Below are 22,439 nucleotides of genomic sequence, written 5' to 3'. Positions count from 1 at the left end.
TGGCCTCTCAGCTCAGCATTGTCTTTACATTTTATAAGTGTTTAGAAGTGTATTTTCTCTGCTGTTATCCAAGGTTAATGAAAATATTGAATATTACTTCAGACTAACCCACCTGATGAGTATTCTCAGATTGAATACTAATTCCAAAAACTAGCATCTTTAAGCCAGTTTATCTTGTAAAGGTATAATCTGTATCTAATTCTTTTGTTCATTTTCTTTACATCTAGTTTGCAATTTGATTTTGCATGGTTGTGAAAACAAATGTTACTCACCTTTGCTACACTAGAGCAGAGGACTGTATGTGTGTGTAAACTGTATTTAATCTGGTCAAGTTCTGCAACCTTACATGTCATGATATATTGACATGTTTTGCAAACATTACTTACACCTTTATGATGCCACAATGATGGACATGTTTACCAAGCTTTCCTTACCTCTACTACGCCATGATGGATGGACGTGTATTGCTTCTTCTTCAACATCACCAAAGTAATGACAATCACAGTGGCAATGACAACACCTCCCACCATTAGGCCAATTATTGCACCTTTGTTTGAACCCACTTCCTCAGCAAAGAATACCTACAAAACAAACCCAAATCAAGATTAGAGAGAGAGAATTCAATGTTTTATTTTCATGACTGTTGCTACAAATTCAGATATTTTTATATGCAAAATAATTAGCAAGCAGACATTAAGTGGGTCTTTCCCATTCTCCACATAAATCTTCTACTAATTTCTCAGAGCTGAGGAAAGACTTTAGGGGTAGATTTTTAAAGAAAGCGCGATCGCGTACTTTTGTTTGCGCAGCAGGCGCAAACAAAAGTACGCTGGATTTCATAAGATAGGCGCATAACTGCGCGTATCCTCTAAAATCCTGGATCAGCGCGCGCAAGGCTGCCAATTTTGGGCAGCCGGTGCGCGCCGAGCCGCGCAGCCTGCCTCCCCTCCGAGGCCGCTCCGAGGGAACTCTTTCGCCCTCCCCTCACCTTCCTCTACCTAACCCACCCCCCCTTCCCCCCGGCCCTATCTAAACCCCCCCCTTACCTTTGTCCGTAGATTTACACTTTCGAGAAGCAGAAGTAAATCTACACGCGCCAGCGGACTGCTGGTGCGCCGTCCTCCGACCTGGGGGCTGGTCCGAAGGCCTGGACCATGACCCCGGGCCGGCGCCACGCCCCCGGTCCCGCCCCCGAAACGCTGCATCATCGGGTCCCGCCCCCGACACGCCCCCTTCCAAAAACCCCGGGACCTAGGCGCGCAAGGCCCTGCTCGCGTAAATCCGGGCGGATTTACGAGAGCAGGGCTTTTAAAATCCGCCCGTTACTGAGCAGGCATGGGAGCTCTCATGTGCGCACACTGGGGTAGATTTTAAAAGAAGCGCGATCAGCCTACTTTTGCTTGCGCATCAGACTCAAGCAAAAGTACGCTGGATTTTAGTAGATACGCGCGGAGCCGCGCGTATCCACTAAAATCCTGGATTGGCGCGCGCAAGGCTATCGATTTTGTATAGCCTGCGCGCGCCGACTCCCCCCGTTCCCTCCAAGGCTGCTCCGAAATCGGAGCGGCCTCGGAGGGAACTTTCCTTTGCCCTCCCCTCACCTTACCCTCCCTTCCCCTACCTAACCCACCCACCCGGCCCTGTCTACACCCCCCCCTTACCTTTGTCGGGGGATTTACGCCTCCCGGAGGGAGACGTAAATCCCCGCGCGCCAGCGGGCCTGCTGCGCGCCGGGCCGCGACCTGGGGGCGGGTACGGAGGGCGTGGCCACGCCCCCCGGGCCGTAGCCACGCCCCCGTACCCGCCCCCAAAACGCTGCTGACATGCCCCCGGAACGCTGCGACGACCGGGCCCGCCCCCCGACACGCCCCCCCTCGGAGAACCCCGGGACTTACGCGAGTCCCGGGGCTCTGCGCGCGCCGGGAGGCCTATGTAAAATAGGCTTCCCGGCGCGCAGGGCCCTGCTCGCGTAAATCCGCCCGGTTTTGGGCGGATTTACGCGAGCAGGGCTCTGAAAATCCGCCCCACTGCGTCCCTCAGTCTTTTCCAGACCTTATGCTTTATTAATTAGTCAATTCTCCAGGAGGTGAGTGGGTATTGCAGCCTAGCTATGGAGAATTCTGTTTACAGGTAAGCAAACTTGCTTTCTCTGTCAACAAAAAGCATGAATTAGTGCAGCAAGTCTCAAGCTGAGGGTAGTACAATGAAAGCATTAACTTTTGACAAGCAGTCTACTCTCCACCTTTTGGGACCAGGTTGTCTTTAAGTAATCTTAGGACATTCAGGTATGGAGAAATGACCAAGGAGAAACTTTGTAAATATTTTCAATAGAAGTGACCCAGAGATGAGCCACTGCAATTGCCATGGCTCTCACTTGATGAGTGTGGACAGAGCCAGCCAGCATGTTATATTTATTTATTTATTTATTTTATTTATTTATTTATTTAAAGGTTTTATATACCGACATTCATCAATGATATCACATCGGTTCACAGCGAAACATAAAACTAGTGCTTGGAAAGCACTTTACATCGAACACTTTATATCGAACATTTTACATCGAACAGGTTTAACATAAAAGTAAAACATAAAAGTAAAACATATTAAAACATATTAAACAAGAGGATAATTGGAAGGAGGGGGAAATGTACAGGTGAACATAAAATAAAATATATTAACAGGGGAATAAATGACTGGGGGGGAAATGAGATGGCGAAATAAGAATTAAGTTAATCCTGAAATTATTGTAGGCTAGGATTGCAAATATATACAATATATACAGGAAAAGGGAATAACATATAATGTATCATGTGTAGAAAAGGGAGGGAGGGAGGGGGGGAAGAGGGAAAGGAAAGGAAATGGGTTAGGGTAACACAGTAGTGAAAGAGAGGAAGTTTAGGGAATAAATTAGATGAAAGCCAGGACTAGCAGGGAACATGAATGAGAATATGAGAACATGAATGAGAGAGAGGAGAATTTACGTATATGCTTTAGAGAAGAGCCAGGTCTTAAGCTCTTAATGTTATAATGTTATAGTCTTAATGTTATAGTGCTCTATATAGAGTTTGCTAGACCATTGGACAGAGTTCATTTGGCAACTGCCCTTACCAATCTATTGGGGTCAAGGGCATGAACACTTGAGAAGCTTGATGATGGGGTTGAATCCTCTTTAGGTAATATGCCAGAGTTAAGAACCCATTCTTTGTGTGCCTGTAATCTTGGAAAAAATATAGACAGCCTAATAAGGAATGCAGATACCACTTTTGGAAAAAGCTTGGGGGTGAGTTTAAAAAAAACAAAACAAAAAACTGAAGGGATAGTGAATATAAAACCAGAGCCTGTAATTCATTTACTCTCCATGCAAAAGTAATGGCCACGTGAAACAATTTCCAGGTAAGAAATTTCATTCCACAGTCTTGATTCAAAAGGAGGTTCAACTGATGGCGCCTTGGCATGCCACATTGAGTCGGACAACTGTGCCCTATAGTGCGAGTTCTACATTCAAGGACAATGACACCTCCCTTGGGTCCAAGTAAAAGAAATGATTGTTGGTATCTTAACATGCCATGAAGGAAGAAGAGACCTGCGCCAGCAAGACTATCTCCTGCCTTGGCCTCAAGAAGGGCTCACTCTGGCAGAGCCCTGCACTAATGGTGCCATCTTTTTCTTTAGCTCGGCAGGAGTAGGACCCCAAGAAGGTCCTCCACATCATTTGGGTGCTCTTCAAATGCCACAAGCTTCTGCATTAACCCCTCAGCTGAGGCAATCCGGAAACCAGAGCCATGGGAGGGAAGAGGTGATGCCTTCTCATGCTTGAGAAGGGAAGCATGCCCACATTGACTTCCTAAACCGAGAAACGGACAATGCCTCACTACTAGATAATGAGCAGCTCTACTGCTCAGCCTCATGCCAAGGCTTGGGGTTCTTACCTGCCAGCGCCTTCCTTAGAGCCTAGGTTACATCCCCTCCACAGCTATAGCAGTTGGATGAGTCATAGACTAAGTCCGGGTAAGTGATTACAAACGTGTATATCCATGATAGGCATTTGGCACCCATAGATACAGCTTTGAAGCTGATGATCGCAGCCTTCTTTGCATTGGACTTCTCCATATTCATCTTTAATATATATATATATATATTTTTTTTTTTTAGAACTGAAAAATTCTATTTGAAGGGCTGCTGTGGCAGCGGCAAAAAAAAAAAAAGTAGCAACAAGACAGCACCATGCACAAGCCCAAAAACTGAAAAAACGTGAGAGACCAGGACAGGTCAGATGAAGAAAGACAGAGAATCATGAGGCAGCATACACATGCAAGAACTCCCAAGCCTGCTGCGTAAAATCTTTACTGAGCTCTGAGAACTGGGTCCATGTCCACACTATCAGATTATATCACCCACTCGTGATAGCTAATTCATGCCTGCTCTTTAACACAAAATACCTGCATTTTAATGTGAGTGGCTGGTATGTAACATTTACTGGTTCTCTGAAAATGAACTTGACTTATTAACATTTTTCATTAATAATTTAAAAAAACAGCAAAAATTATGGCCATAACACATGGTGCAGTTTCTGTTTTGTGTAAATGTAAAAATTACCTTTAAACAAAAAAAAAAATAGATCTAAGAATAAAACCAATGGGGCAGTAAGTGTCAGATTAGAATTCCCTATGGAGCTGTTTCACAAACTAATTAACTAATGCAGAAAGAATCTCAGATTTACAGACTGATTCATTAGCATGCGATAATGCACATTGGGGTAGATTTTTAAAGTTATACGCGGGCGTAGATTTGTTCACGCAACCCGGCGCGAACAAATCTACGCGCATATTATAAAATCCAGGGTCGGCGCGCGCAGGGGGGGTGCACAACTGTGCAATCTGCGCGCGCCAAGCCGAGCAGCCTCCCTCTGTTCCCTCCGAGGCCGCTCCGAAATCGGAGCGGCCTCGGAGGGAACTTTTTTTCCGGCCCCCCCCCCCCACACACACACACTTTCCCCTACCTAATCCACCCCCCCCCTACCTTTGTTAAGAAAGTTATGCCTACCCAAGGCAGGAGTAACTTGCACGTGCCAGCCCGGGGGCTGGTTCAGAGGCCTCGGCCACGCCCCCAGGCTGGCACCATGCCCACGGCCCTGCCCCCAAATGCCCCCCCCAAGCAAAGCCCCGGGACTTGGGCGTGCCAGCGGCCTATGCAACATAGGCACGCCGACACACAAATCCGCTGCGCGTGTAAATCCGGCTGGATTTACGCGCGCAGAGCTTTTAAAATCTGCCCCATTATTTACTGCAGTTCCCATTATTTCTAATGGGGCTTATTTAGTAATATGCATTCCTGTGCAGTTTAATGACTCAGCCGGTTTAAATTATTCTAAATTCTGAAACAGACATTAAGGGGTCAATTTTAAAAGGAGTGGGTGTGCGTCCATGTGCGCATGCTTCTCGGCACACACACATGGCTTGTTACGGCGGTTACTACCCCAAACCAAATAAGCCTGATACTTCACTTTCAATGCATTTCCAGCATAGCTCTCTGCTTCAACGGCAGGGGAGAAGAAAAACTGATACTTCACGCATATCCAGCATAGCTCTCTCCTTCAACGGCAGGGGAGAAGAAAAACTAATACTTCACGCGTATCCAGCATAGCTCTCTGCTTCAACGGCAGGGGAGAAGAAAAACTGATACTACACGCGTATCCAGCACAGCTCCCTGCTTCAACAGCAGGGGAGAAGAAAAACAACCAATAAGGGCTGAATAACACAGTCTGGGTAAAACAAATAAGCATGGGTGTAGCTTGCTTATTGCGGCGGTTACTTCCCCTACTACCCATAACTAATCAAGCTTGATATTTCACTTGGATGCAGCTCCATCACTGCTCTCTACATTAATGGTGGGGGTGGAAGGGAAATAGAACCAAAGAGCTAAGAGAAACAGATAAGTATGAGAAAAAATGTGTGAAGCTCGCTGGGCAGACTGGATGGGCCGTTTGGTCTTCTTCTGCCATCATTTCTATGTTTCTATGGCCGTGCCGATTTTATAACATGCATATGCCAGCATGCGCATATTATAAAATCTCATGGCTGCAAAAATCTGCGCATGGGGGGGGCTGAATTTTCAAATATTACATGCGGCATCTCAATCAGGCCTCTCCCAGTTCCCTCCCACTCCGCTCTAAGGAGCGGAGTGGGAGGGAACTTCCTTACCCCTACCTAGCTACCTGAAAATTTTTTATTTTTCTACTTACTGCTCCTCCCTAGCAGTAGTTTTGTCCTGGCTAGCCACTATCCCGCCCAGACCCCCAACCTGCCCCCTTTTTTTTTAGGCCCGGCACTTATGCGCGTAGTGGGATTTACGTGTGTGGCTGGGCCTGTTTTAAAATGCAAGTAGAGAGCATAAACCCCGTTTTTTTAATTTGTGTGAGCCTTTGAAAATTCACCCTTAAGAATTTAAGACATGCATACTGGTTCAGACCAAAGGTCCATCAAGCCCAGCATCCTGTCTGATGGTCAAATGAAAATTGGAAATGGAAACAAATGGAAACAAAGTTTTACTGCCACTTAACATGAGGTGCCATCTACAGTCCCTCAGTATTGAATTGTACCCAAGCCAGAAATGAAAAAAACAAAATCAACTACTTGAATAACCAACTAGTCTCCCCTGAATGAGCAGTGGGAAGAGGAAAACCTTGAGAGTGAAAACCGCAACCACACAAAACCATGTCTAGGACTAACAAAACCTTTGCCATTCTTCAGAGTAATCACATACACAAGACAAATAGAGCAGATTCTCAAATTCTCCCCTTTTTCCTAGAGGGTGGGACTCTGGACTGATCTGTGGTTCTACAGCAACAAAAATTAGCAGGTAAGAACCGATTTTCCTTTCCCTGTACGTACCCAGAACAATCCAAAACTCCTGGGATGTACCAAAGCTTCCATCAACAGGGTGGGACTGAGAGAGTCCCACTTGAAATACACTTTCATCAAAGCCTCTGGAGCCTGGAAATCCAAACGATAATGCCTGGTGAAAATGTGCAATGACTTCCAAGTAGCCGCTCTACAGATCTCTTGTAGCAAAACTAGCTGACAATTGGCCCAGGAGGCTGCCTGAGAATAAGTAGAATGCACCCGTAGCCCCTACAGAACAGGGCGACCCTGACAGATATATGCAGAACTAATAGCCTCTTTCAACTACCACACAATTGTGGCCCTTGATGCCTTATGACCCTTATTGGCACCATTCATAGCACAAAAAGGTGATATGACATTCGGAAACTTCGTGTCCTCCAGGTACCGCATCAAAGCGCGCTTTGGGGCGGATTTTCAGAGCCCTGCTCGCGTAAATCCGCCCAAAACCGGGCGGATTTACGCGAGCAGGGCCCTGCGCGCCGGGAAGCCTATTTTACATAGGCCTCCCGGCGCGCGCAGAGCCCCGGGACTCACGTAAGTCCCGGGGTTCTCGGAGGGGGGCGTGTCGGGGGGCGGGCCCGGTCGTCGCGGCGTTCCGGGGGCGTGTCGGCAGCGTTTGGGGGCGGGTACGGGGGCGTGGCTACGGCCCGGGGGCGTGGCCGCGCCCTCCGTACCCGCCCCCAGGTCGCGGCCCGGCGCGCAGCAGGTCCGCTGGCGCGCGGGGATTTACGTCTCCCTCCGGGAGGCGTAAATCCCCCGACAAAGGTAAGGGGGGGTGTAGACAGGGCCGGGTGGGTGGGTTAGGTAGGGGAAGGGAGGGTAAGGTGAGGGGAGGGCAAAGGAAAGTTCCCTCCGAGGCCGTTCCGATTTCGGAGCGGCCTTGGAGGGAACGGGGGGAGGCAGCGCGGCTCGGCGCGGGCAGGCTATACAAAATCGATAGCCTTGCGCGCGCCGATCCAGGATTTTAGTGGATACGCGCGGCTCCGCGCGTATCTACTAAAATCCAGCGTACTTTTGCTTGAGTCTGATACGCAAGCAAAAGTAGGCTGATCGCGCTTCTTTTAAAATCTACCCCTTTATGTCTAACCACCGTAAATCTTTAGTGTGTGGCGCCAAAGGATCCAAACTTGAGAAGGACAAGAGTTCCACTGACTGATTTAAGTGGAATGAGGACACTTGGTTAAAAAAGAGGGAATTGTTCTCAAGGACACTCCCTCATCCAAAATTCTCAAATAAGATTCCCTGTATGATAAGGCTTGAAGCTCGGAAATTCGACGAGCCGAACAAATTGCTTCCCTGAAAACCACTTTCAAGGTGAGATCCTTCATAGATGTAAGGCTCCAGGAAGGGCACGGCTGATGAGCAGATGAGCAGCCAGCAAAATTCCTTGAACCTTACTTCATAGACATCCTAACGCTGCCGCTTGAACCCTGACGGAATTAAGATAAACCTGTGATCAAACTGTCCTGCAGAAAAGCCGAAATATGCACTACCGAGGCTTGCCTAGGATCCACTCGCTGATCGGAACACCAGGCCTCAAAAACTCTCCATACCCTTGCATAGGCTAGGGAGGTGAAGGTCTTCCTAGACTGCAAGAGTAGCGATGACCGCATCCAAATAACCTTTATCTTTCAATCGCTGTCTCTCAAAAGCCAAGCCGCTAGACAAAATTGATCTGCCTGATCTAAATAAACAGGACCTTGACGCAGAAGATTCGGCAGGTGAGCAAGCCGCAATGGACCATCCACTGCTAGGTTGACTAAATCCGCAAACCAAGGAAGCCTTGGCCACTCTGGTGCGACGAAAAATATTGCCCAGATGAATCTCTATGCGGCGCAAGATCTTGCCTACTAATGGCCAAGGAAGAAACACTACAGGAGGACATCTGTCGGCCAAGATACAACCAAGGCATTTATCCTCTCTGCTCCTTCTCTTCGCTGGCTGAAGAAACGCGGGGCCTTGGTATTGCAGGAGGTCGCCATCAAATCACACGGTGTGTGCCCCACCTGTGACTTATGTCACACAAGCGGAAGAGAGGATTGCCAAGGAGGTAAAGAGAGGTGACAAAACATTTTTCAGATACATCAGTGAAAAGAGAAAAGTTCAAAGTGGTATAGTGAAATTGAAAGGTGGAAAGGATCAATCTGTGGAGACGAAGAAATGGCAGAAATATTAAACAAATACTTCAGTTCTGTGTTCACTAAAGAGGACCCTGGAGAAGGACCGTCACTAGTTAACAAGAAACTGGAGGGGAGTGGAGTTAGATGTAACGCCATTTACAGTAGAAAATGTATGGGAAGAGCTGAAGAAACTGAAAGTGGACAAAGCCATGGGGCCTGATGAAGTTCATCCCAGGATACTGAGAGAGCTCAGAGATGTGCTGGCGGGTCCGCTGTGTGACCTGTTCAATAGATCCCTAGAAACGGGAGTGGTGCCGAGTGATTGGAGGAGATCAGTGGTGGTCCCACTTCACAAGAGTGGGAACAGAGAAGAGTCTGGTAACTACAGACCAGTTAGCCTCACTTCGGTGGTGGGAAAAGTAATGGAGTCACTGTTGAAAGAGAGAATAGTGAACTATCTACAGTCGGGAGAATTGCTGGACCAGAGGCAGCATGGATTCACCAGGGGAAGATCCTGTCAGACTAATCTGATCGACTTTTTTGACTGGGTAACCAAAGAATTGGATCAAGGAAGAGTACTCGTTGTCATCTATTTGGATTTCAGCAAAGCTTTTGACACGGTCCGACACAGGAGACTGGTGAATAAAATGAGACGCTTAGGAGTGAGTGCCGAGGTGGTGGCCTGGATTGCAAACTGGTTGACGGACAGAAGACAATGTGTGATGGTAAATGGACTCACTCTCTGACTAGCGCGGTTTTAAGCGGTGTACCGCAAGGATCGGTGTTGGGACCAGTCCTGTTCAATATCTTTGTGAGCGACATTGCGGACCGGATAGAAGGTAAGGTTTGTCTTTTTGTGGATGACACTAAGATCTGCAACAGAGTGGACATGCTGGAAGGAGTGGAGAGAATGAGACGGGATTTAAGGAAGCTGGAAGAGTGGTCAAAGATACGGCAGCTGAGATTCAATGCCAAGAAGTGCAAAGTCATGCATATGGGGAGTGGAAATCCGAATGAACTGTATTCGATGAGGGGAGAAAGGCTGATGTGCACGGAGTAGGAGAGAGACCTTGGGGTGATAGTGTCTAATGATCTGAAGTCGGCGAAACAATGTGACAAGGCGATTGCTAAAGCCAGAAGAATGCTGGGCTGCATAGAGAGAGGAATATTGAGTAAGAAAAGGGAAGTGATTATCCCCTTGTACAGGTCCTTGGTGAGGCCTCACCTGGAGTATTGTGTTCAGTTCTGGAGACCGTATCTCCAAAGAGACAGAGACAAGATGGAGGCGGTCCAGAGAAGGGTGACCAAAAAGGTGGATGGTCTTCATCAAATGACTTATGAGGAGAGACTGAAAAATCTAAATATGTACACTCTGGAGGAAAGGAGGAGCAGAGGTGATATGATACAGACTTTCAGATACTTGAAAGGTTTTAATGATCCAAAGACAATGACAAACCTTTTCCGTCGGAAAAAAATCAGCAGAACCAGGGGCCACGATTTGAAGCTCCAGGGAGGAAGACTCAGAACCAATGTCAGGAAGTATTTCTTCATGGAGAAGGTGGCGGATGCCTGGAATGCCCTTCCAGAGGAAGTGGTGAAGATCAGAACTGAGAAGGACTTCAAAGGGGCGTGGGATAAACACTGTGGATCCATAAAGTCTAGAGGACGTGAATGAAGAGTGGGTGGCTCGCAGGAATGACGGCTACTACCTGGAGATAATACCCTTATTCAATAAACATACACATGGTTAATGCGACTCCAACATTGCTCTAAGCTTCAACGGCAAGAGTAAATGTGGAAAAAAGGATTTGAATTCACAAAAAAGCGGGGAGTAGCTTGCTTGTACGGCGGCTACTACCCCAAACCAAATAAGCCTGATACTTCACTTTCAATGCATAGCTCTCTGCTTCAACGGCAGGGGAGAAAGACTGATACTTCACGCATATCCAGCATTACACTCTGCTTCAGCGGCAGGGGGAATGAAGAAAAGTGGATCTATATACAGACAACAACCAACAAGGACTGAATTATTTAGTCTGGGTAAACAAATAAGCTTGGGTGTAGCTTGCTTATTGCGGCGGTTACTACCCCTAACTAATTAAGCTAGATATTTCACTTAGATGCAGTTCCAACACTGCTCTCTCAATAATGGTGGGGGTGGAAGGGAAATAGAACCCAAAGGTTACTAAGAGCCAAGAGTAACAGATAAGTATGAGAGAGAAAAAAAAAAAGTGCGAAACTTGCTGGGCAGACTGGATGTACCGTTTGGTCTTCTTCTGCTGTCATTTCTATGTTTCTATGAGGCATTTCACTTCTTCTGACAGCTCCCACTCTCCGGGGTCCAGCTGCTGCCAGCTTAGAAAATCTGCTTGCATGTTGTCAGAGCCCGCAGTGTGGGAGGCTGCCATGCACTCCAAATATTGTTCTGCCCAATCGACCAAAAGCTGGGTCTCCTGAGCCAACTCTCAACTCTTGGTACCCCTGTTGATTGATGTAAGCCACTGTTGTCTCATTGTCTGAAAAGACCCTCACCGGCCTTCCCCTTACCAAGGATAGAAATGACTGCAGGGCCAAAACACGCTGCTTTCGTCTCTAGACCCTGGTTCTGACATACCGCTCCCCAACCAGAGAGACTGGCACCGGTGGTAACAATCAACCAGATCGGAATGTCCATGTCTAAGCCTAGACTCAACTTGTCCGGGATGAGCCACCAGAAAAGACTTGAATGTGCAAACTCCGGAAGAAGGAGAGGTAGCTGAAAACGGGTCCCAGTGAGATAGTAAAGCCGATTGTAGAGGCTTCATGACCAAATGCCCACGGAACCAGTTCCAAAGTAGAAGCCATAGACCCGAGAACTTGTAAGTAATCCCAGACCTTGGGTACTTGCTTTTCCAACAATCCATAAACCTGAGCTTGCAATTTGGAAATCCACTCTTCGGTGAGAAACATTTTCCCCACCCTTGTATTGAAACACGCCCCAGAAATTTCAAACTCTTGGACAGATTGACTATCCATCCCAACGATCTCAGGCGCCAGAGACCAAATCCATTGCCCTCCAACAAAGTGGATTCTGACTTCCCCCGAATCAGCCAGTCATCCAGATAGGGTGGATCAGGACCCCCTCTCTCCAGAGAGTTGCAGCCACCATGACCATTACCTTGGTAAAGGTCCTGGGTGCAGTCGCTAGCCCGAAGGGTAGAGCGCAAAACTGAAAATGCTCCCCAGAATCATGAAGCACAGATATCTCTGATGATCAGCTGGGATTCCTATGTACAGTTATGCTTCAGTTAAATCCAGGGACACTAGTTACTCCCCCTTGTGCACTGTAGCAATCACCGAACGTAGGGTCTCCATTCGCAACCGAGGAACCTTCAGAGCAATGTTCACCTTTGTGAATCAAAATTTGGAGGAAGCATTCTCTCCTTTTCTGGGAACTATGAAATAAATGGAAAGCAGCCTGTCCCTTGCTTCCTCCAGGGGGGACAGGGACAATGGCCCCCAACTTGCGCAGGCAACAAACGGTGTCTCTTACAGCCAGTTTATTTTCTTTGTAAGCGCACAGGGAGATTAAAAAACTGATATCTTAGCAGCTGAGCAAATTCTAAAGTGTAACCTTAGTTTATCACACTTAAGAACCACTGATCTGATGTGATTTTGGTCCACTCCTCATAAAATAGAGCCAGATGGGCCCCCTATGACTGGAACAGAGGAGTGGACTGGCCTCGCATCATTTGGATGATTTGGCTCCACCTCCTCCCTGGGAAGAGCCATCTCTGCTGGACAGACGTCCATGAAAGGACTGACTCCAGGACTGCTGTCTGCCCGAGATCTGCCTCGGAGTAGTTCCTGACGCGTTGGATGCCTGAAATCTTCAACTCCCTCTGAAAGCAGGAATGAGTAGGAAAAAATTCCCTTATCTTCCGGCAACTTATGAACCTTATTCTCACCGAGGAACTTGATCATCTCCTCCAAGTTTTTACCAAAAGCAATTTCCCCTTAACGGGTAAAAATCCCAACTGAGACTTGGAGATAACATCAGCCTTCAACTAGAGGAGCCTCTGGGCTGAAACCGCCGACATCATAGTCCTGGAGGAGGTCCTGAGAAGATCATACTATGCATCGGCACTATACACCTCAACAGTTTCCAGCTGCTCTGCCTGTAGAGACTCAGAATCAGACAAAGACGTGTCCACCTGCAACTAATGCACCCAGCAAAGTCCTGCTCTCAACATAAAACTGCTACATATAGCAACCAGAGCACCAAGGGCAGACACCTAAAATATCTGCTTGAGGTGCACTTCCAGCTTCCTATCCTGAAGGTCTTTCAGAGCCATAGCGCTGGCACCAGGAATGGTCGTCTTCTTGGTAACCGCCAAGACTGAGGCATCTACCTTCAGGACCATGAGAAGGTCAAGTGCATTTCCGGCAAAAGATACAACTTATCCATGGCCCTGCTGACCTTTAAACCAGTGTCTGGAGGATCCCACTCCCTGAACAGCAAAGCGCTAACCAACTTATGAAAAGGGAAAGACCTGGCTGGACCCAGAGGCCAACCATGACTGGGTCCCACTGCTCTCAATTTGGAATCCTCTTGTGGGATCTCTGTGCCCAGTTCCTCCAGAACCACGGGTAGGAGGACTCAGTTCCTCCCTGTTGAACAATCAAACCACCTTAAGATCATCTCTGTCTACTGCCAAGCTCTTCGATAATGCATGACCCGGGTCCTGATCCACCAAACCTGGATCAGACCCTTGAGGGTCCTCTGGTTGACTATTATCCTTTTCAGAAGCTTTGGAGTAGCTGTCTGTGGCGGGCGGCAGCACTGTAGCCCCCAGGAGTCGCCTGACCCTTGTGGCTCCCACATCCCCTGAGGGCCTGGACCTCTTTGCCGGCCTTACAATAGCCCCCTTTTCAGGTTTGCGTCACGCAGACTTCCTGACCTTACAGACTTTGTGTAGTAAAAGCACAAAATCTGAACAGAAGGTAGAAGAGGAATCTGAGTCCACTTCGGGGTCCTCCTCCCCACTTCTGGAGATAAACATAAGACCTAATGAGGATGTTGGGGAGATACCAGTTCCGGAGATGGTTTTCAGGGGTGATGACTCAGACGAACTGAACGAAATCACTGTGAACCTGGAAGATGTAGTAGGCCAGATTGACAAACTAAAGAGTAGCAAATCACCTGGACCGGATGGTATGCTTCCTAGGGTTCTGAAGGAACTCAAAAATGAAATTTCTGATCTATTAGTTAAAATTTGTAACCTATCATTAAAATCATCCATTGTACCTGAAGACTGGAGGGTGGCCAATGTAACCCCAATATTTAAAAAAGGCTCCAGGGGCAATCCGGGTAATTATAGACCAGTGAGCCTGACTTCAGTGCCGGGAAAAATAGTGGAAACTATTCTCAAGATCAAAATTGTAGAGCATATAGAAAGACAAGATTTGGGGAGCCTATCACCGTGAGAGCGCACCGGAGGGTGCAGGGCAGGAGGACGCGATACCGGAAGGAGCCGAAGGAGATCCGGCTCCACCCCCGACGTCAGCGGGAGCCGCTGGGGCTATTTAAGATCAGCACAGCGAATTGTTACCTGGGAGCCTATCGCCGTGAGAGCGCACCGGAGGGTGCAGGGCAGGAGGACGCGATACCGGAAGGAGCCGAAGGAGATCCGGCTCCACCCCCGACGTCAGCGGGAGCCGCTGGGGCTATTTAAGATCAGCACTGCGGCGCGCAGCCGAAGCCGCGCGCCAAAGGGGCGCGCCAAAGGGGCGCACCCCTGGGTGAAATTCCGGCAGACAAGTTATCCATCTGATGGGGAGAAAGAGAAAGGTAAAAACCTCCACTCCTACGGTGAAAGAAGTCAGAGGCCCCATGGATGACCACCTACAGCGGAGGGTGAGTTATAATGTTAGAGAACTGGCTTCAGAAATATCTTTCTCATTGGGTGATTCCGGGAGTCCAGCCCAGATCCAAACGTCCATTTCACCCCTGACTGGAGGGAAGGTTAATGGGATTGAACATGACCCTTCCCAATTAGCAACGACATCTGCTAATCCAGCAGAGGCAAAAGAGAGGGTACAGACAATAGTCATGGGAGCAGTAGGGGGAGTGAACATCACGGAAGAGAGGGGGTAGTAGACCCCTTCCGTATGAGGAACCATGCATGTCTGAACTTGAAAATATTTCATTAACTGATGTGTGGAGGGCAGTAACCAACATGGACAGGAGATTAATCCAGTCCATGAATCAAGCCACCATCTTCGCAGCAGATACTAAGACTGCCCTGGAGGATCATGAAAAGAGACTAAAAGATCTAGAGGCGACTAATGTGGTAAATGCCACACAAGTTACCTCTATGCAGGCGTCAGGATCAGCCTTCATAAAAGACACTTTAATAATATATAAGCAGTTAGAGAATATAGATAATGTTCTGAGAAAAAAGAATCTTCGAATATTGAATTTTCCCATCACTAGACTTTTGTCGGCTTATGAATTATTTAAGAAATACTCAAAAGAAATTTTGGGTATTTCTGAAGATATAATAATTTCTAACTTGTATTATGTATCTAATATAAAAAAAAACTTTGGCAAAAAATGATGGAGATATGGATATTCTCCAGCCTGAAAGCCCTAATTTAACATCTTTCTTAGAGGCTTCAGTGGATAATATCCAGATAAGATCAACATTGGTAGTGGTGTTTGCTCTGGAGAGTCAGAAAAATCTGGTTCTCCAGAAATATTTTTTGAATAAAAGTTTTGCGTTTTGTGGACAAACTGTGCAAATGTTTCCAGACGTGTCGAGAGCTACTCAGCACAGAAGGAAACAATTTTTGTTAATGAAACAGAGGGTATTGGCCTTAGGGGCTACCTTTTATCTTAAATATCCATGCAAATGTATGATTTCTTTTCAAAAAAATAAGTTTGTTTTCACTGACCCAGGACACTTAGAAGTTTTTCTTCAGGATAAAGGTGGTTAAAAGGGTTACTACCCCAGTTGGAGAAAGAGTTTGGTAAAAAAGAAAAAGTCTCTCTTGATTTATGTTTCATAACTATCTTGTTTTCTTAGATATAACAGGCTCCCCCATTGATTATGGGGTCTGTATGTGAATTTACAGAATAATGTTTTCTTGAGGTTGTAGTTAAAAATTTTGATTTTTGCTGTAAATCCATATTTTCTATTCTTATTTTACTTGAATGTACTTAAGAAATTATAATAAACTATAAATAAAGAAAGAAAGAAAGAAAGAAAGAAAGACAAGATTTAATGGGACACAGTCAACATGGATTTACCCAAGGGAAGTCTTGCCTAACAAATCTGCTTCATTTTTTTGAAGGGGTTAATAAACATGTGGATAAATGTGAACCGGTAGATGTAGTGTATTTGGATTTTCAGAAGGCGTTTGACAAAGTCCCTCATGAGAGGCTTCTATGAAAACTAAAAAATCATGGGATAGGAGGCGATGTCCTTTCGTGGATTACAAACTGGTTAAAAGACAGGAAACAGAGAGTAGGATTAAATGGTCAATATTCTCAGTGGAAAAGGGTAAACAGTGGAGTACCTCAGGGATCTGTATTGGGACCGGTGCTTTTCAATATATATATAAATGATCTGGAAAGGAATATGACGAGTGAGGTTATCAAATTTGCGGATGATACAAAATTATTCAGAGTAAAGCCCAGCATCCTGTTTCCAACAGAGACCAAACCAGGCCACAAGAACCTGGGAATTACCCAAACACTAAGAAGATCCCAAGCTACTGATGCAATTAATAGCAGTGCTATTCCCTAAGTAAACTCGATTAATGTCCGTTAATGGACATTTCCTCCAAGAACTTATCCAAACCTTTTTTGAACCCAGTTACACTAACTGCACTAACCACATCCTCTGGCAACAAAGTCCAGAGCTTTATTGTGCGTTGAGTTAAAAAGAATTTTCTCCGATTAGTCTTAAATGTGCTACTTGCTAACTTCATGGAATGCCCCCTAGTCCTTTTATTATTCGAAAGTGTAAATAACCGATTCGCATCTACTCTTTCAAGACCTCTCATGATCTTAAAGACCTCTATCATATCCCCCCTCAGCTGTCTCTTCTCCAAGCTGAACAGCCCTAAACTCTTCAGCCTTTCCTCATAGGGGAGCTGTTCCATCCCCTTTATCATTTTGGTTGCCCTTCTCTGTACCTTCTCCATCGCAACTATATCTTTTTTCAGATGCGGCGACCAGAATTGTACAAAGTATTCAAGGTGTGGTCTCATTCTAATGCCAGAGGCCTAAGAAGTAAGATGGGAGAATTAGAATGTATAGCAGTGAATGATGACATAGACTTAATTGGCATCTCAGAGACCTGGTGAAGGAGGACAACCAATGGGACAGTGCTATACCGGGGTACAAACTATATCGCAATGACAGAGAGGAGCACCCAGGAGGCGGTGTGGTGCTTTATGTCCGGGATGGCATAGAGTGCAACAGGATAAACATCCTGCACAAGACTAAATGCACAATTGAATCTTTATGGGTAGAAATCCCTTGTGTGTTGGGGAAGACTATAGTGATAGGAGTATACTACCATCCACCTGGTCAAGATGGTGAGACTGACAGTGAAATGCTAAGAGAGATTAGGGAAGCTAACCAAATAATGGGAGACTTCAATTATCATCGGGACATGCTAGAGAGAGAACGTTCCTGGATGGAATAAATGATAGCTTTATGGATCAATTGGTTCAGGAACCTACAAGAGAGGGAGCAATTTTAGATCTAATCCTCAGTGGAGAACAGGATTTGGTGAGAGAGGTAACGGTGGTGGGGCTGCTTGGTAATAGTGATCATAATATGATCAAATTTGATTTAATGACTGGAAGGGGGACAGTAAGCAAATCCATGGCTCTTGTGCTCAACTTTCAAAAGGGAAACCTTGATAAAATGGGAAAAATTGTTAGAAAAAAACTGAAAGGAGCAGCTATAAAAGTAAAAAGTGTGCAAGAGGCGTGGTCATTGTTAAAAAATACCATCCTAGAAGCACAGTCCAGATGTATTCCACACATTAAGAAAGGTGGAAAGAAGGCAAAATGATTACTGGCATGGTTAATAGGGGAGGTGAAAGAAGCTATTTTAGCCAAAACATCTTCATTCAAAAATTGGAAGAAGGATCCAACAGAAGAAAATAGGATAATGCATAAACGTTGGCAAGTTAAATGTAAGAAATTATAATACAGGCTAAGAGAGAATTTGAAAAGAAGTTGGCCGTAGAGGCAAAAACTCACAGTAAAAACTTTACAAAATATATCTAAGCAGAAAGCCTGTGAGGGAGTCAGTTGGACCATTAGATGATCGAGGAGTTAAAGGGGCACTTAGAGAAGATAAGGCCATAGCGGAAAGATTAAATGATTTCTTTGCTTCGGTGTTTACTGAAGAGGATGTTGGGGAGGTAGCCGTAATGGAGAAGGTTTTCATGGGTAATGATTCAGATGGACTGAACCAAATCACTGTGAACCTAGAAGATGTGGTAGACCTGATTGACAAACTGAAGAGTAGTAAATCACCTGGACCGGATGGTATACACCCCAGAGTTCAGAAGGAACTAAAAAATGAAATTTCAGATCTATTAGTAAAAATGTGTAACCTGTCATTAAAATCAACCATTGTAGCTGAAGACTGGAGGATAGCTAATGTAACCCCCATATTTAAAAAGGGCTCCAGGGGCGATCAGGGAAACTACAAACCGGTTAGCCTGACTTCAGTGCCAGGAAAATAGTGGAAAGTATTCTAAACATCAAATCACAGAACATATAGAAAGACATGGTTTAATGGAACAAGTCAGCATGGCTTTACCCAAGGCAAGTCTTGCCTCACAAATCTGCTTCACTTTTTTAAAGGAGTTAATAAACATGTGGATATAGTAGATGTAGTGTACTTGGATTTTCAGAAGGCATTTGACAAAGTTACTCTTGAGAGGCTTCTAGGAAAAATAAAAAGTCATGGGATATGTGGTGATGTCCTTTCGTGGATTACAAACTGGCTAAAAGACAGGAAAACAGAGAGTAGGGTTAAATGGACAATTTTCTCAGTGGAAGGGTGTAAGGCAGTATTGGGACCCTTACTTTTCAATATATTTATAAATGATCTGGAAAGAAATACGACAAGTGAGGTAATCAAATTTGCACATGATACAAAATTGTTCAGAGTAGTTAAATCACAAGAAGATTGTGATAAATTGCAGGAAGACCTTGTGAGGTGGAAAATTGGGCACAGTTTTATTAACCATTCCCTTCCTAATAATTCCTAACATTGTTTGCTTTTTTGACTGCTGCAGCACACTGAGCCGATCATTTCAATGCCTAGATCTTTTTCCTGGGTGGTAGCTCCTAATATGGAACCTAACATCGTGTAACTACAGCAAGGGTTATTTTTCCCTATATGCAACATCTTGCACTTGTCCACATTAAATTTAATCTGCCATTTGGATGCCCAATCTTCCAGTTTTGCAAGGTCCTCCTGTAATGTATCACAATCCGCTTGTGATTTAACTACTCTGAATAATTTTGTATCATCCGCAAATTTGATAACTTCACTCGTCGTATTCCTTTCCAGATCATTTACATATATATTGAAAAGTACAGATCCCTGAGGCACTCCACTGTTTACGCTTTTCCACTGAGAAACTTGACCATTTAACCCTTCTCTGTTTCCTGTCTTTTATCCAGTTTGTAATCCACGAAAGGACATCGCCTCCTATCCCATTTTTAGTTTTCTTAGAAGCCTCTCATGAGGGACTTTGTCAAACGCCTTCTGAAAATCCAAATATACTACATCTACCGGTTCACCTTTATCCACATGTTTATTAACCCCTTCAAAAAAATGAAGCAGATTTGTTAGGCAAGACTTCCCTTGGGTAAATCCATGTTGACTGTGTTCCATTAAACCATGTCTTTCTATATGCTCTATGATTTTGATTTTTAGAATAGTTTCCACTATTTTTCCCGGCACTGAAGTCAGGCTCACTGGTCTATAGTTACCCGGATCACCCCGGTGCCTTTTTTAAATATTGGGGTTACATTGGCCACCCTCCAGTCTTCAGGTACAATGGATGATTTTAATGATAGGTTACAAATTTTAACTAATATATCAGAAATTTCATTTTTGAGTTCCTTCAGTAATCTAGGATGTATACCATCCGGTCCAGGTGATTTGCCACTCTTTAGTTTGTCAATCTGGCCTACTATATCTTCCAGGTTCACAGTGATTTCTCTGTCCTCCTCCGCAGCCCATGTAGGGCCATCGTTCCCGCTCTCAATGGGAAGGGATTGTCGCAGAGCTGCCATGCCAGTGAGAACCTCCCAGGCTCACTGCACCTAGCCGATTCTTCCCCTGCCATGCTCCCCGAAGTGCCCTCCCAACTGAGGAGGCATCGGGAGCATAAGCTGTCGCGTGAGAGATGCGCATGTGCATCTCCACAAGTTGCACAGTTGTGACGTTGATGTCGGCGCCGGGCAGCAAGAGAGAAAACGTCTGAGGAACGGGGAGAAAGGGACTGAGCCGCTGGAAGGAGAAAGTAGCAGAGCTGGGATCAAAAATGTGCCGTCCCACGGCAACCCCCTTCTGCTCTAAAAATATTTCCTTATTCTTTTTTAATCGAAAACTTTAACAAAACAATAAAGAAAGCACTTCCCTTAAGAATGGCTGCAGGCTTTGTCCGTCCCTCAGGGTGAGTGAACTGGGGCCCTTGGTTTTCAGCCCTGTCTGGCAAGAAATGAGTGAGCTACAAAAGGGTCCTTGACCATCCTCCTCCATCATCAGGGTGGATGGCCTCACCAGGACTTAACATCCCCCCCCCCCCCCCCCCCCGGGAGCACTGCTGAAAACTGCAATTCTTTTTTTTTTTTTTTAACTCATTTCCTAGCATGTAGCAGATGGACTCAGGACCAATGGGTATAGTGTACTCCTGATAGCAGTTGGAGATGGATCAGATTTCAATCTGAGGTCAGCCCTAGTACATAAACCCCTGCAGGAAGTGCAGCTCTTCAGTATTTTCCATCTCCATAGCAGTTAGGGACTCTATGCACGCTCGCACAGCGTTAGAGTAATTTTACCAAAGAAAACCAAAATCAGAAGAAATCTTACCTCTACAGACAAGCCCTGCTCTCCTGTGGTGACACCCATTGGGTCCCTCCCCCAGTTGAGATTTCCCGAGGTGATTTCCGTGATCCCTCGGAGGTAAGCCTCGGACTGGCAGCCGACCCTCGGCTAGCCCCCGACATCGGGTGAGGCTGAGAGGCAGCGGGTGCAACCTCGAGCGAGGCGGTGAAGGTATTTTCCCTCTCCCCCCGCAGCCGGAGACCACCCGGAACGAGACCGGGAAGCACCGAGACAAGGTAAGGTAGAAATCTATTTAAAAATCTCCGATCTCCGAAGCTCGAGGAGCCGCACAGTTCACCAGCCGGGACCAGTGCCACCGGGTTGATCTGCCCTAGCAGGGCTAGACCCCGGTCAGATCAGAGGGTCCTCCCACGTGGAGACCCTCCGAGGTTGTCGCCATATTGTCCGCGTGGTCGCAGTCACCATTTTGCTCTGTTCACCACCCTGTCCGCCGTTTCAATCCGTGCGCACAAATGCCTTGTGCGCACAATGTTGCGCACCCAAGTACTGGGCGCATAACTTCGACCTGTGCGCACAACAGCGCGCACATCTCCCTGAGCGCATACCAAACCTACGCGCACAGCTTTGATGCACACCGGAGCACACAACTGTAATTTAGGCGCACAAGTCATGTCACCACCCGAAACTAAACTCAAAGCTCAGGGCCTTTGCCCAGCATGTCACATTAGAGCTGCACAGCATGAGGAAGCCACGGCCCTGTGTATACAGTGTGAAGAGGCCCTAGGGGAGCCAACTCATGGCCCTCCCCAGCTGGTACCGGGCTCCAGCCTCTCGAGCAGTACGCCGGACCTAGCATTGCACAGCGGGACCCCCCCTCAAACGGGGCTCCCCAGGGACACGGCACCCCTTAGTCTAGACCCAGCATCTATCGTCTGCGTGGAATTCTTCAAAGGTCTGTATACCTTCGTCCACATGCAACCGGGGTCTCCTATAATACGGCCACAGGCTCCACCAGAGGATCTCAACATGCTGGGACCCTCTATGCCCAGGGAAGTGATCCCACCGCCCAGAAGCCCCACCTTCGGGGGACACGGACAACTCAGATGAGGATTCAGAACCCCTGGAGGGAAGGGGAACTTCCTCCGGGGACAGAGCCCCCACCGAACCATGAGACGCTTCTTCACCAAGGACGAGCTACCAGACCTGGTCACACACAGCTTAAAAGAGCTTGCTATCCCGGGCACAAGTACCTCGGGAGAACCTAAGATGAACCCACTATTAGAGGGACTCCGTCAGACCTCCCACCATTTCCCACTATTACAA

At 46.5% G+C, this 22,439-nt stretch overlaps 1 protein-coding gene across 1 annotated transcript in view; it reads right to left on the bottom strand.

The window, feature by feature from the left end:
* Positions 1-22,439, bottom strand: part of APP (amyloid beta precursor protein) — a 300,473-nt gene that overhangs the window by 1,220 nt on the left and 276,814 nt on the right. Inside the window, 1 exon segment of the mRNA XM_029577860.1 lies at positions 435-581. Within this exon segment, the coding sequence (XP_029433720.1) occupies positions 435-581 (147 nt within the window).

This window comes from Rhinatrema bivittatum, chromosome 15 (genome assembly GCF_901001135.1).
Source record: "Rhinatrema bivittatum chromosome 15, aRhiBiv1.1, whole genome shotgun sequence".
NCBI lineage: Eukaryota > Metazoa > Chordata > Amphibia > Gymnophiona > Rhinatrematidae > Rhinatrema > Rhinatrema bivittatum.
This window is presented reverse-complemented; position numbering and strand designations above follow the sequence as displayed.